Source organism: Spinacia oleracea, chromosome 3 (assembly GCF_020520425.1).
Source record: "Spinacia oleracea cultivar Varoflay chromosome 3, BTI_SOV_V1, whole genome shotgun sequence".
Taxonomy (NCBI): Eukaryota; Viridiplantae; Streptophyta; class Magnoliopsida; order Caryophyllales; family Amaranthaceae; genus Spinacia; species Spinacia oleracea.
This window is the reverse complement of record NC_079489.1, coordinates 146,075,096-146,091,309: the sequence shown is the minus strand read 5'-3', so window position 1 is coordinate 146,091,309 and position 16,214 is coordinate 146,075,096. Positions and strand designations below refer to the sequence as shown.

The window sequence follows — 16,214 nt, the reverse complement described above, 5'->3', positions numbered from 1 at the left end:
TATAATTAAATTTCCGATAATGATATCTAAAGTCTGTACTTGTGCATCTCGACATAGGTGGTTGGTGAAAGCAAAGTGGTGGGCATGAGCATAACTCGTTTTGCTGGCATATGCTTTTCTCTCTTCTCACCAGAATTCAACCTTGCAACAAATGATTAATGTCACTTTTTGAAGGAAGGGGTTCCTCATTTACTGCTGCCAAGGTATTGTTAAGGTAAACATTTCCTTATGTATTGGAATTTATTTATGCTGATTGTGTTTCCTTGCTCTTCCTTATTAAAGCTCATGCAGGATAGCAGAACATACCATGGTCAGGTCAAGAATAGCAAACAGTCGTTATAGTTATCTTATATGTTTGAGAAGTCTTGATCTGACAAGAAGAGCTCCCCTGTGGAATTCACCGAATAACTGTTGTGGAAATCTCACAGCTTTCTGCAACCCGAGGCATCAACATAAGCCACAACAAAGAAAAGACAAGTATTAGTTGAACAGGGGTGTGTTGTCTATACTTTATTTTTTTTTCTGTCAACTTTGTGGAATACATATCATGTGTAAAACATGCTATGAAATAAGGGGTATGATCTGATATCATATATGAGCAGTAAATCATGGGAAATTGTAGGGTGGTGGTTTTAAATTGTGTTGTACATCATGTAGATTCATGTTACTCTTAAGACGGACAATTATTTTCAAGTACCATCCATTCCCATTTGCTCAAGTTTAGGGATAGAATTCCATTACCCATGATGATGAACATGATTTTTTCTTTTCTCCATTCAAACTAATGACAATGTTGGAATTTGAGTTGTATATCCTTTGAATACCACAAGATCATGCATTTGCTTAAATACTAATTATGTTACTTATTTACAGTTTTTGGTATGGGGAAAAGCTAAGTCCATCTTTTCTTGTTCCATGGAATTGGACGGGGTGTTTGGCAGTAATGAATAACTACGAGTCCCTACTCCCTAGTAAGAAGGCCCTTTTTGATATTCCTGTTGCTCGTACAGCCAGTGCATACTTGACCTCTATGGCGCTTGCAGTTGTTGCCTTTGCATCAGATGACAGCTTCAATGGAGGTGATAATGCGTTGTAAGGTTCCCTCAACTATATCCTAAACTTAAATTACTTCTTATTTACAATGTCCCGCTTCCTGTACTTTATGTTTTTAAAGCTGTCTAGTAATACAGTAGGGTGATCCAGATTAGCATGTTCCTCCAACCATACAAAAAAAAATATTGTTTTAAGATAGAGATAGTTTGTGGTAGTAAATATTGAGTAGTACTCTTTGTCTTTTCTGTATGTATTAGCAAGAAACATATCATACTAACACACATTTGTGATAGGTTCCGAAGAATTCTTTAAAATTTGCTACTGATATTCATTTATGCCCATATATTTATCTGTCAAACTTTTTGTTATTCTAAAATGTACTTCCCCTGTAATTGATCTTAAGTTCTTAACAATGTATTATGCATATGCAGGTTTGTAAGGCCTCAATTTTTTGAAAATAATCCTTTGTTTTCTATCATCAAATACGTAATTGGACCTTGTGCTGATGATCTTGGAAACGTGTTGCCTTGTGCGGTGGAAGGAGTGGGTGTACCAGTTGATCCCCTTGCTTTCTCTGGGATTTTAGGTTGGTGTCCTGGTTGGCTATTTATATTTTGCACAGAAAATTACGGTGTAAAGATTTTACGTTTATGAAAATTACGGTGTAAAGCTTTTACGTTAATGGAAATTACACTTAATGTAAAGATTTTGCGTTTTGAGCATTACTTGTGGGAAATATAGTTTTTGGTAATAATATGGATGTTATGGAATTGTTATTGAATTATTACGAAACATAATCGCAACAAGTGTAGTTTTCCAAGTTTAATATCCTTGAATTATAATAGCAGGTGTAAGGTATTTCGGGTTCAGTACAATTGCTGAATATAGGTGTACGTAATTCACATACCTGTTATTATTGGATTTAAAATATGTAAAAATGAAAAGAGATCTGTTAGGTATAAAAAAGGGTCTCTAGGTATAATAATAAAAAATTCAAAGAGACCTCCTATCTTATATGGGTCTTAATTTCTTGAATTAAAAAAATTAAAAAAACTCAAAAAGACCTCCTATCTTACATATGGGGTCTTAATTTCTTGAATAAAAAATTTAAAAAAATTCAAAGAGACCCCCTATCTTACGTATGAGGTCTAAATATTTTTAACAAACAGACCTTATATCTACAATAAAGGGTCTCTTCCCCTTCTAATTTTTTTTTTCCTACGACTTACGTAACAGACCCCCTTTCTAACATAAGGGATCTCCAACTTTTAACAAAGAGACCCCCTCTAGATGAGGGGGTCTCTTTATCAAAGAGACCTTTGAGATAGAGACCCCCTAAAAGGAGGTCTCTTAAGCCATTTTGGAAGGGTCTCTTTGCCATTTTGCATGTTGCTGCCTGTGCCCTTTATTCGGTGACTAGCCATATTACAAGCCCATGAAAGCCCCATTGGTTACTAGTCCCAAGCCTAGCTTGGGGGAGCTAATAGTAAGTGAGGTGAGGGAGTTGTAGTGTGCTACATTTTGAGCACAAAGTGAGTGTTGAAAAGAGGGAGTTCTTCTTATCTTGTTTGTTGTATGAAAAAAAAAAGAAAAAAAAAATAATGAAGAGTGAAAGAGATGAGAAGAATAGAAAATGTGAAGTTTTCCAAAAAGAAAGAAAAAAAAGAGATTGAGAAAAAAAGAGAAAAATTCATTAGTTTCAGAAAAATTCAAAGCATTGTGTCATTCAAGTATTGCAATTCCTTATTATTATGAGTGATTGGTTTTATAGATGAAAAAGGCAAGAAAGTATGGTGTAGTTCATTTTTTGTTCATCATGTGTTGAGTGGGAGAGTTGTGGTCATCACTTGTGATTGATCATGGGTTTTGCTAGGATTTATGCTCCCCAAAGCCAAGGGTTTAAGCTCACATTTTACCCAAATTTACCACACCCTTACCTAAGCCTAACATTACAAGCTTTGAAGACCTTCCAACCTTTGTGCATATAGTCGTATTAATATGAAAGTAGTTGCTTATCAATGCAAGTTATGAAAAGACATATTTCGAGTCGACTACTAGGTTGAGTGCATGTTCTTTTAAACACACGAGTGTTGTGAGTTTGGGAGGGCATTGTTCACATATATGTTGGGAGGAGAGTGAACGGGTACATCTTTTACCCGCCACATAAATGAGTAAAGAGTGTGTGAGCACTAGTCTTGAATTCCATTGTGCACTTGTGGTTCGCTTTGCGTGACGATGTTAGGGAGGATTTGTGGTCGAATGGATTTGATTGGTTGACAATGATGCATGCTTGTTGAATTTTACCTGGATTTGTATCCATTGTTTTGAGATGTGTTTGGGGTGAAGTTGATTTTTGTGTTCATCGATGATTTCTTTGCTTAGGGAAAAGCAAATATCTAGCTTGGGGGAGTTTGATATGTGTATTTTATATAGAGTTTTTACCCCCGTCCCTTAGTACTTTTATGCGTCAAATGAGCTCTTAAGAGCCATTTTTAGTACTAATATGTGTTGTAAGTGTGCCTTGAGTTTCAGGATTGTTTGATGAGAAATTAGCCTTTTTAGGCTCGTTTTGCGATGATATGGGCCACTACACGGATCCCGAGTAGGTTCGGGATGATTTTGGTCGACCCTTGGGAGCCTAGGATGTCTATGCTCGAGCCCCGAGAGTTATACTTGGTGCTTTGAGTGAATGACGATGCATTTTGCAAATCGCCCTATGATTGGAGGGCGAAATGAGAAAATCGGGAGAAGAAAAAAATAGTTTTCCTGCTTCAACGCGCGCCCGATCGGGCGGGCTTCGCCCGGTGCCCATCGGGCGGGCATCCTGAAGGCCATATGAAGCGATTCTCATCCGCCCGATCGACCTGTTTGTCGAGCAGAATGCACGATCGGGCGACGCCAACCTCCAGCGTTTTTTCGCGAGTTTTATTTCCGGTTTTCGCTTGTATTTTGGGCAAACTATAAATAATAAGCCTTATCTTTTTAGTAGACATCTTATTCCCTAGTATTTATTTTGCATTACTTAGTTTATTCTCTCAAATTATCAACACTTAGTTTAATTATTTCAATTAAAAGCTCCAACTTTTGAGTTCTTCCCTTGTTTTTCATTTAGGTATTGGTTCAATCTAAAGTTTATTTATTCAATTTCATTTCTTTTACTTGCTTTATTAATTATTCTAATTATGTCTTCATTGATTAATATTGTTTTAGCTATTTCCATTATGTGTGAGTAGTCATTTTTCTAGGGTTTAGTGGATCCACAGATGCATGATTGGGATTGGATTTGGACTTGATTATTGATTAATTGATTGTGATTTCTATAGCTTATTTTAATTGTTCGTCAATTCTGTTCGGCCGGACTATTTTGATTGAGTTTGATTAACCTTAGATTATGCGCCGAGAGGTATAAATATGATGTTTTTGGTATGTGGCTATTAGATAGGATTTGTTTCTAGTACATAGCGAGAGCCTGCTAGTTATAATTTCCTAAGGAATTCATAAGATTCGAGAGATGCATGTTTTCCTAGTTATGATTGTTAATTGATTATTGTTGTCCGTTGTCCGATCCCGGTCTGCATTTGTGGTGAACCGTTGCCCTAGATTCCCTTAATATTGATATTTTACGATTTAATTATTGCCTTAGTTTTAATTTACAAACCAAACCTATTCCCTTATTACCAATAGTCTAGACTTGTTGATAAGTAGTAGAAAGAACATTGTTTCCTTGTGGATACGATCCACATTCCCTTGTTATATTTTTAGTTGGTGAATGTTAGGTTTATCTTTGATGGGACTGCGATTTAGCCTGTCACGTTGCTCCGCCACCGCCGACCACTCTCTCTCTCTCTCTCTCTCTCTCTCTCTCTCTCTCTCTCTCTCTCTCTCTCTCTCTCTCTCTCTCTCTCTCTCTCTCTCTCTCTCTCTCTCTCTCTCTCTCTCTCTCTCTCTCTCTCTCTCTCTCTGGTTATTTCTTCACCCTTTAAATTATTTAATGTATTATTTATGTTTTAATAATTTAATTAATGTTTTCATGTTTAAAGCTATAATTTTGATAATTTAGATATAGAATTCAGATTATATATTTTGTATAATAAATTAATAAATATTCAGATTCATTAATTTTGTTTAAAATAGGGTTTTAATTATCAAAGCATGAATTTTTAGGGTATTGGTAGTTATAAAATCATAGTAGGTTATTATACAGTATGAAATTTATTGTTTTTTTTAACTTTATGCATATGTAATATGTTTTGAGGAAGTTTTAAACTATATTATATTGCTGGAAATTTAAAAGGGAGTGTTTTTATGGAGTTTATGATGAATTGTGACCACTGGTGTAGTAAGTATTATGCTAGGAGGTTTACTAATTAAGTTTTAATATTGGGGAAGGTTCTAAACATGTTTAGGGAGGGTTTAAAACACTTTATTGTTGCTGTAAATTCATGGAGGTTTGATGGTGAATTTATATTGGTCGTTTTAGGTGGAGAATTCTCTGTAGGCGACTTCTGAGATTGTTAAAGTGGCCTCTCAATTTGTTTACACAAGGTACGTACATACTTATGTGCTGATGGAAGTAGTACCATGTATAGGAACTATGTTGAGTTTATTTATGATCTCTATTATGTTGGATTTTGTATGTTTGATGCTGTTGTGTAAACATGTTGAGCATGAAAATTGTATTATGAAGTTTATATTATGTTGGTATGGAAGATTGATGCAATCATGTTGAGAGAACGTTATTTTATTAATTCACATGGGGGAATTATTATTTATATATTGAAATAGATCATGATTGATCATTGTTCCCTTTTTAGTATTTCACTACTTCATGAGGATCGTGGGCCTTATTTAGTAAGTTGATATTTTACATCTACGAAAGGTAGTTTGATCATTGGTCAAGGAAGGATTGAATTAAAGTTGGAATTAATCCTAGATTGAAAGTTGTGTGATCATTTATTTAATTCCAAGATAAAAGGGAGTTGTAATTGTTTGTTGATTGTGTTATTTATGTTGTTGATGAGTCATAACAGTTATTAATTGGTAAATCATGTCAAGTGAAACCGGATAGCAATAGCTTTAGACTGGTGCATGTCTGAAGTTGCGAACAATTAGGAGTTGGAGTTCATGGTGGTAGCCCATGGCTTTGCTGGGACCGAATTGATCACCGTGTCCTATTTTTAATTAAAAGGTTCCTCGATATCGTAGGTCATGGAAATACGCAGTCGCGCCCATATTTCGTCTTACAACAAGGATGGCTATTTTAGTAAGACAACTCAGTCCATTGACTAATCCATTTAAACAAAATGTTATTATAAGTTAGTCCAGTAAAGGTTATCTGTAAGTTAATATGTTATTATTTATTCTTGTACAATATTTATTAGTATCATGTTAGGATTGTTTATTTATTTAGTATGTAGTACTCAGCTTTGTTGATTACGTGCTTTTGTTTATGCATGTTGATCATGGCTATACCTTATGGATCCTGTGATGACCCATTTTGGTGAGCAGTCTTTAGGGATCAATATTCCTGAAGTTATTTGGTTGGTTGGATTTAAGTTGACTTTTGGTTTGTTGTTTGGTTGGAGTTGACTTTCGTAGTTGACTATTTATCACTGAAGTTATTTATTTTGTTTTTCCGCTGCAAAATTCTGAGTAAGCCGATATGTTTTCACACTGATAACAATGCCTTGATAATTCTCTATGTTTTATATTAAAAAGGTATTTTAGAAAAGAGAGAATTGTCGGGGTGTTACATTTATAAGCTCTATGAAGGAAATAATGCCCTTGGTCCAAGTATGCATTTAATGCTAAGTCTAATAAATGCGGTTCAGTATTAATTAACAAGTTAATAATTAAGTGAGATCAAGTGAACTGAATGTCTAGCTAGAGGCCGTTTCAGTTCAAGTGGAATTAATAATATTAATCCACAACTTACTCTTGACTGAACCCGTAGGGTCACACAAATCGTACGTGAACGGATCAAGTATTTAAGTGAATATATTATTCATTAAGTACTCCATTTATGAACATTCGGAAACGACGGATCTCGGTTCCAGTGGGAGCTTAAATCGTCAAAAGGCAAAATAAAGAATACTCCGAAAATGATGATATTGTCAGAAACGGAAATATGGTTCATGACGGAAATATAAATATTATCCAAGTAGTAGATGTTGCCGGAAACGGAAACATGGTTCGTATTGGAAAATATTATAGGAAATAGAAATATTGTCGGAATCGGAAATATTGCCGGAAACGGAAATATTACCGGAATCAGAAATATTGTCGGAAAAGGAAATTATTTCCGGAATCGAAAATATTAACGGAAACGTAAATATTTGTTCGAAACGGAAATGGATTCCGGAATCGGAAAACGAATCGGAAGCTCGACGAGCGACAAGCCGACAAGCGAGTCGGCCCATCGCTCGACAAGCAAAGGTCGAGCGCATAGCACTGAGCACGAAGCCCAACGCCAACGCCCAGCGATGGGCCGCGCCAAGCAAGCAAGGCAGCAACACATAGTGGGCCGCGCCAAGCAAGTAAGGCAGCAGCAGCACCGTGGGCCGCGCCAAGCCAGCAAGGCAGCATCAGCAATGCAAGCCCGCCAAGGCAGGCACGCGCACCAACATGACCCATTGTGGCTGCGTTGGATTGCTTCATCTTGGGCTCTAAGAAAATTCTGATTGCTTAATTCCCAAGTAACCTTGGATTAAGTATTCCTAGTCCTACTGGAATTGATTTAATTAAGAGTTTTATTAATGTTACAATTCTAATTGGATAAGAATTTCAATCCTAGTAGGGTTGGTAATTCTTTTCCTAATAAGACTCAAAATTCCTTATTTCCTACCCTATAAATACGAGGCTAGGCCCTCATAATTTTATACATTGAAAATCATATTCTTTACTCTCATTGTGTTCAAGGGAGAACATAATATAGCCTAACCCGAATACAACCTTAAGTAAAATCCTAGTTGGTTATGTAATACCTCGTATTTTTATAATATTTATAAGTATATTTTATTATATTTATAAAGCATTTTACGATTTATTAACATTTAAATAATATTTAAATGCATTTTATTTAATGTATTTTAATTAATTAGAATATTTAATATTTTAATTAATTACGAAACGAATTTAATTCTTGAGTCGGGAAATTAAATGAGTTGCAAATAATTTTTAAGGCTTCGGGTTTTTAAATGAAAAGTCCAATTCGTTTTATTAAACAAGCCCAATCAAAAGAATTTAATTCAAGTCCTAAGTTAGCCCAATCATTTAATCCCCTAAGCCCAATTCTAATTTCCTAAGCCTAGCCCATTAATACTAAGGAGCCTATAAATATGACTCCTCATCATTAAATGAGCCCCCTAAAATTCATAAACCCTATTGTTGCTTGCTTGCCCATCACTCCAACTCCCTCTCTTTTCCTCTCGTCTGCACGATCGCACGCACGCAGCCCGTGCTCATGCTGCTGTGCCTCGTGCTGCTCGGCCTGACGCCCCAGCACTCGCTCCCTCGCTCCCTCTTCGCGCGCGCCCAGCGCCGCCCACACCCCCTTGTCTCTCTCTCTTTCTCTCGCAGCCCGCCCAGCCAGCACGCATAGTTGTTGGTGTTGTGCTGCTGTGTTGTTGTTGCTCGTGTGCACCGCACACCCCTGCTCTCTCTCTCTCTCTCTCTCTCTCTCTCTCTCTCTCTCTCTCTCTCTCTCTCTCGCACAGCGCCCAGCGCTCGCGCCCTCGCTCATCCGTCCCGCGCGCCCCAGCGCGCTGCTGAGCCTGCCCCTCGCCCGCGCGCACGCACGTCGAGTGTGTATGTGTGTGTGTTGTTCGTTCGTTTTCCAATCTCTTTTCGCCCAATCACATTAATTCGTGGTTGTTCCGTGCTATAGGCCGGATTGGTATAATTCTCTTCTTCCTTACCTATTCTATTTAAATTCCGTATTTTAAATTATTATATTAATATTGTTTTGAGTAATTAAAATGCTGGGAACCGGTTATGAATACCGTGGTTTGAGGATTTGCGTGTTGTGATTCATTAGGTTTGTTTTAATTATTAAAGGATGAATTTTCAGATTTGTTTATTGAATAAAGAATTGATTTTTATGATGATAAACTAGTGTTAATGGGATTTTCAAGTTAGGGCTTTAACCTAGACCTAATGAGTCAATTGATTAGCATAATTAGGTGATGATTTTAATTATGATAATCAATTATATTTTCAGATTTGAATAAAGGGTTAAAGTGTCGATTTTTATTGATTTTAAAGGCGGAAAAAGTATGTTTTTGTACTAGGGATTGATTTTGCAAATTGAGACGATTTTATTATTGAAAAACGATTGAATTCTAAAGTTTAAAGGAGGTTTTAAATTCTATAAAGTTGCTGGAAATTTAATGAACATGGAAATAATTTAAGTTTCATTATTTTGATGATAGGAGGTGATTTCTAGTTGAGTGCTCGTTATTGCAAAGTGGCCCCTACGCTTAGGTATTCAAGGTACGTACAAGTCTAGGGCGACCACACCTTTTGTCAATGACATTACATGATTGTTGATGATGTGAATTACATTATGTGGAATCATGTTTATTTTGGTGAACGAGCATGTGATTTGAGATGTTGGATTTATTGGATTAATTGTTGAACAAGCATGTTGGAATTATTATGAGTATGGATTTCATTGTCAATCATGTTGTTCAATATTTATGCATGTATGGTTTATTTCACATGCAAGGGATGAATTATTTATTTGTATGCTATTGTACGGGATGTCTAGCATACTTTGAGCCAATTATTCGTACTTCGTTGTACTATTTATTTTACCACATGTGAAGGGTTAGCTCACGTAAGCCACCGCACATGTAGGGGTCAGTTGGGAATATTATGTATGAAATGAATTAGGATTTGTCGTGCAAGGGCACAACCCTCATGTTAATGTGCATGATGTGGAGTCTCACCTTGGTGAGGAGGAACATGGTAGTAATATCACAAGTGTCTTGCCTTGTTGATCACAAGTCCTAAAGCATTTAAAATAAGATTGTTTTGGTTGTTGCTTATTAATTGTATGTGTGCATGTTGGTGAGTCTTGAGTTCGCCTTTAATAAAATATTAATAAACGTAAAGTGCAACCAAAACAACCTTCAAAACTCTTGGAACGTATATACCTTGAGTATGAACAATGGGGGGAGTCTTGCCGGAAAGCTCGTACTCCTACTAATGATACAAGACGTTGTTTCATTTATATTATGCGCAGGAATTCCGTCGGTATGACCCGACACTCGGTATGGCCCGAATTTATTATTTATATTTGGTGTATGGTTGGTTCCCATCACCTTTTCCCTTTGTGGATTATTCTTTTGGCCCGTTCGAAGCTTATTCCAATTATATTGTGAGTCAAGAGTCGAGTCAAGAGTCGAGTCTTGTATTCATGTTTGATTGTTTATTATTATATGGCTTTTGCATGTTGATTAGTACTTAGTGAGTGATGCATGTTTTAGTTTCATTCACTCTATGCTTGTAAGTACTCAGCTTTTGCTGACTACGTGCTTTGTGTGTTTTGGTCATGGCCTTTGCCTTAATGATCCTATGATGATCTAGCATTTGCACTTGCATTGATGGGGAGTAGAATAAAATAGCAGGTTGGTAGATCGGAATCATGTGGCTTGAGATGATCGAGAGAGTTGCATGTTTTCGTATTTTGAACTATTTAATAATACTTTAATTATGTTTGAAATGTTTGAAACTATTTATGTTTTGGGTTTTGGGCCATTATGGTTCCAAATTGTAGGAGGCCTCAATATTTCATTAATTATGTTTTTAAAAGTTAGTTGACATTTAATTCCGCTGCGTAATTCTGGTAATAGCCTTAACCGTTATCACGGTGGCGGTAATACTTTAGTAATTCCTTTATTTTAAGTTGGAAAATGGTTTTATAAAAGCAAGGAATTATTAGGGTGTTACAGGTTAAACCTAAGGCGGATCCGAACGTGCTGTGGACTTTCTACGAAGGGGTAACGTGTGGGGCTCTAAAGAATTGTTCTTGTTCGGTTCGGGAGCAGTTAGGGAAGGCATGCATCACATTGTATGTAACCTAAATTATGTTAATTGACTATGTGACAATTAATTTGGATTCTGGCTTTATGGTTTTTCCGCATGAATTATATTATTGTATTATTCATAACCTAACACTCTATTCTTATGATAATTGTCTACCGGGTTTTATAAAAAATAATTTAGATTGATGCACGGTTTTCTAAAACTATACATGATATATGACAGAGGTTTTCTAATTATCTAACCGGTATAGATTAGAATGGTATACTAAGGACTATGATTTGGACATCCAGGTTTTAAAGTACATCTTCACAAAGAAGGACCTGAATATGCGCCAATGAAGGTGGTTGGAGTTAATTAAGGACTATGATTTGGACATCCAGTACCATGAGGGAAAAGCCAATGTAGTTGCGGATGCCTTGAGTAGGAAATCAAGTCATAGTGTTAATGCGTTAGTAGTTGCTAACGAGCTGTGTAAGGACATGCAGCGTTTGAACCTGGAAATAGTGAGTGGTGAAAGCCTTGAGGGAATGATGAATGCCTTAACCATCCAGCCGTCAATATTTGATGAGATTAGGGAGAATCAGGCTGGTGATGTAAAGTTGGAGCGAATCAAGGAAAAGATTTTGCAAGGTAAGGAGTTAGAATTCCGAATCCATAATGATGGAAGTTTGAGGTACAAAGGCAGGTGGTGCGTGCCTCAAAAGTGTGGAGAATTGAAAGAGAAATTGATGAAAGAAGGGCATAATACGCCATATTCTGTGCACCCAGGTGGTGACAAGTTGTATAAGGACTTGAAAAAGGTCTATTGGTGGCCAAGGATGAAGAACGAAGTGGTTGAATTTGTGGCTAGATGTATGACTTGTCAGAAGGTCAAAATAGAGCACAGGAGACCTCAAGGAAAGGTCCAACCTTTAAAGATTCCAAGCTGGAAATGGGACTGTATTTCTATGGACTTTGTCACTTGTTTACCTAAGTCAAAGACTGGGAATGATACAATTTGGGTGGTGGTAGATAGGTTGACTAAGTCAGCAGTGTTTATACCAATGAAGGAAACCTGGAAAATGGAACAACTTGCTAAGGCCTACATTAAGAATGTTGTGAGGTTACATGGAGTTCCTAAGGATATCGTATCAGATAGGGATTCAAGGTTTCTTTCGAATTTCTGGAAAAGTGTGCAGAAGAGCCTTGGTACGACATTGAAAATGAGTACAGCCTTCCACCCAGCCACGGATTGACAAACTGAAAGGACTATTCAAACCCTAGAGGACATGCTTCGGGCATGCGTTATTGATTTCCAAGGAAGTTGGGAAGATAGCCTAGATTTGATTGAGTTTTCCTATAACAATAGCTATCATGCTAGCATTGGAATGGCACCATTTGAGGCTTTGTATGGACGAAAGTGTAGAAGTCCACTTTGCTGGAACGATATTAGTGAAACCGTAGTGTTGGGACCTCAAATGATAGAGGACACCATGAACCAAATCCGAAACATCCAATCAAAGATTCAAGCGGCGCAGGATCGCCAAAAGAGTTATGCAGACTTGAAACGTAGGGATGAAGAGTTCAACATAGGTGATAAAGTGTTGCTCAAAGTGTCACCAATGAAAGGTGTCATGAGATTTGGAAAGAAAGGGAAGTTAAGCCCTAAGTACATAGGCCCATATGAGATCTTAGAAAGAACCGGAAAGGTAGCCTATAGACTAGCCTTGCCTATGGACTTGCATAGAGTGCATAATGTGTTCCACATATCTCAGTTAAAGAAATATATCCCGGATAAATCGCATGTGTTGCAACCGGAGACCATAGAATTAGACCAAAGTCTAACCTTTGAGGAAAGACCTGCCAAAATCCTTGATAGCAAAGTGCGTAGTACGCGTACTAAAGATGTGAAAATTGTCAAAGTGTTGTGGTCTAATCAAGAATCTGAGGAAGCCACTTGGGAAGCGGAGGACGAAATGAGAAAGAAATATCCCGAGCTTTTTCCCGAGGTTAGTTGAGTTACGGGGTCGTAACTCGTGTCTTTTAAGGGGGGTAGAGTGCGGTAGAATTTCGCGCTTTTTACCTTGTTTTCCCCTATTTTATGCTCAATTTAGTGCTTTCTATTGAATTTGCACTTATTATTGTCCTCTTTAATCATGTAAAGAGTACAGCAACTTAAAATTTTTGTAAATGAACGTATTGAAAGTCTCAGAAAGTCTCAAGTTTGAGTTGAATTTTGATTTCCGAACCCAAGTTTCGGGACGAAACTTCTTTTAAGGAGGGTAGACTGTAATACCTCGTATTTTTATAATATTTATAAGTATATTTTATTATATTTATAAAGCATTTTACGATTTATTAACATTTAAATAATATTTAAATGCATTTTATTTAATGTATTTTAATTAATTAGAATATTTATTATTTTAATTAATTACGAAACGATTTTAATTCTTGAGTCGGAAAATTAAATGAGTTGCAAATGATTTTTAAGGGTTCAGGTTTTTAAATGAAAAGTCCAATTCGTTTTATTAAATGAGCCCAATCAAAAGAATTTAATTCAAGTCCTAAGTTAGCCCAATCATTTAATCCCCTAAGCCCAATTCTAATTTCCTAAGCCTAGCCCATTAATACTAAGGAGCCTATAAATAGGACTCCTCATCATTAAATGAGCCCCCTAAAATTCATAAACCCTATTGTTGCTTGCTTGCCCATCACTCCAACTCCCTCTCTTTTCCTCTCGTCCGCACGCTCGCACGCACGCAGCCTGTGCTCGTGCTGCTGTGCCTCGTGCTGCTCGGCCTCACGCCCCAGCACTCGCTCCCTCGCTCCCTCTTCGCGCGCGCCCAGCGCCCACACCCCCTTGTCTCTCGCTCTTTCTCTCGCAGCCCGCCCAGCCAGCACGCATAGCTGCTGGTGCTGTGCTGCTGTGTTGTTGTTGCTCGTGTGTACCACATACCCCTGCTCTCTCTCTCTCTCTCTCTCGCCCAGCGCCCAGCGCTCGCGCCCTCGCCCATCCGTCCCGCGCGCCCCAGCGCGCTGCTGAGCCTGCCCCTCTCCCGCGCGCACGCACGTCGAGTGTGTGTGTGTGTGTGTGTTGTTCGTTCGTTTTCCAATCTCTTTTCGCCCAATCACATTAATTCGTGGTTGTTCCGTGCTATAGGCCGGATTGGTATAATTCTCTTCTTCCTTACCTATTCTATTTAAATTCCATATTTTAAATTATTATATTAATATTGTTTTGAGTAATTAAAATGCTGGGAACCGGTTATGAATACCGTGGTTTGAGGATTTGCGTGCTGTGATTCATTAGGTTTGTTTTAATTATTAAAGGATGAATTTTCAGATTTGTTTATTGAATAAGGGCATTGATTTTTATGATGATAAACTAGTGTTATTGGGATTTTCAAGTTAGGGCTTTAACCTGGACCTAATGAGTCAATTGATTAGCATAATTAGGTGATTATTTTAATTATGATAATCAATTATATTTTCAGATTTGAATAAAGGGTTAAAGTGTCGATTTTTATTGATTTTAAAGGCGGAAAAAGTATGTTTTTGTACTACGGATTGATTTTGCAAATTGAGACGATTTTATTATTGAAAAACGATTGAATTCTAAAGTTTAAAGGAGGTTTTAAATTCTATAAAGTTGCTGGAAATTTAATGAACATGGAAATAATTTAAGTTTCATTATTTTGATGATAGGAGGTGATTTCTAGTTGAGTGCTCGTTATTGCAAAGTGGCCCCTACGCTTAGGTATTCAAGGTACGTACAAGTCTAAGGCGACCACACCTTTTGTCAATGACATTACATGATTGTTGATGATGTGAATTACATTATGTGGAATCATGTTTATTTTGGTGAACGAGCATGTGATTTGAGATGTTGGATTTATTGGATTAATTGTTGAACAAGCATGTTGGAATTATTATGAGTATGGATTTCATTGTCAATCATGTTGTTCAATATTTATGCATGTATGGTTTATTTCACATGCAAGGGATGAATTATTTATTTGTATGCTATTGTACGGGATGTCTAGCATACTTTGAGCCAATTATTCGTACTTCGTTGTACTATTTATTTTACCACATGTGAAGGGTTAGCTCACGTAAGCCACCGCACATGTAGGGGTCAGTTGGGAATATTATGTATGAAATGAATTAGGATTTGTCGTGCAAGGGCACAACCCTCATGTTAATGTGCATGATGTGGAGTCTCACCTTGGTGAGGAGGAACATGGTAGTAATATCACAAGTGTCTTGCCTTGTTGATCACAAGTCCTAAAGCATTTAAAATAAGATTGTTTTGGTTGTTGTTTATTAATTGTAGGTGTGCATGTTGGTGAGTCTTGAGTTCGCCTTTAATAAAATATTAATAAACGTAAAGTGCAACCAGAACAAGCTTCAAAACTCTTGGAACGTATATACCTTGAGTATGAACAATGGGGGAGTCTTGCCGGAAAGCTCGTACTCCTACTAATGATACAAGACGTTTCATTTATATTATGCGCAGGAATTCCGTCGGTATGGCCCGACACTCGGTATGGCCCGAATTTATTATTTATATTTGGTGTATGGTTGGTTCCCATCACCTTTTCCCTTTGTGGATTATTCTTTTGGCCCGTTCGAAGCTTATTCCAATTATATTGTGAGTCAAGAGTCGAGTCAAGAGTCGAGTCTTGTATTCATGTTTGATTGTTTATTATTATATGGCTTTTGCATGTTGATTAGTACTTAGTGAGTGATGCATGTTTTAGTTTCATTCACTCTATGCTTGTAAGTACTCAGTTTTTGCTGACTACGTGCTTTGTGTGTTTTTGTCATGGTCTTTGCCTTAATGACCCTATGATGATCTATCATTTGCACTTGCATTGATGGGGAGTAGAATAAAATAGCAGGTTGGTAGATCGGAATCATGTGGCTTGGGATGATCGAGAGAGTTGCATGTTTTCGTATTTTGAACTATTTAATAATACTTTAATTATGTTTGAAATGTTTGAAATGTTTGAAACTATTTATGTTTTGGGTTTTGGGCCATTATGGTTCCAAATTGTAGGAGGCCTCAATATTTCATTAATTATGTTTTTAAAATTTAGTTGACATTTAATTCCGCTGCGTAATTCTGGTAA

The 16,214-nt window shown here is 37.0% G+C and overlaps 1 protein-coding gene across 1 annotated transcript; it reads left to right on the top strand.

The window, feature by feature from the left end:
- Positions 1-244: 244 nt before the first annotated feature.
- On the top strand, positions 245-1,724 carry LOC130469663 (probable zinc metallopeptidase EGY3, chloroplastic). The gene is made up of 3 exons (XM_056839075.1): positions 245-494; positions 874-1,092; positions 1,485-1,724. Exons 2-3 carry the CDS (start codon positions 944-946, stop codon positions 1,705-1,707), a joined length of 372 nt encoding a protein of 123 aa, XP_056695053.1. The 5' UTR covers positions 245-494; positions 874-943; the 3' UTR covers positions 1,708-1,724.
- The last annotated feature ends 14,490 nt before the right edge of the window (positions 1,725-16,214 follow it).

Excerpts from the sequence above, each read along its gene's own strand:
- LOC130469663 (XM_056839075.1), top strand. The coding sequence starts at position 944 with ATGAATAACTACGAGTCCCTACTCCCTAGTAAGAAGGCCCTTTTTGAT. Across the intron at positions 1,093-1,484 it reads AATGGAGGTGATAATGCGTT|GTTTGTAAGGCCTCAATTTT; the intron begins GTAAGGTTCCCT and ends ATGCATATGCAG.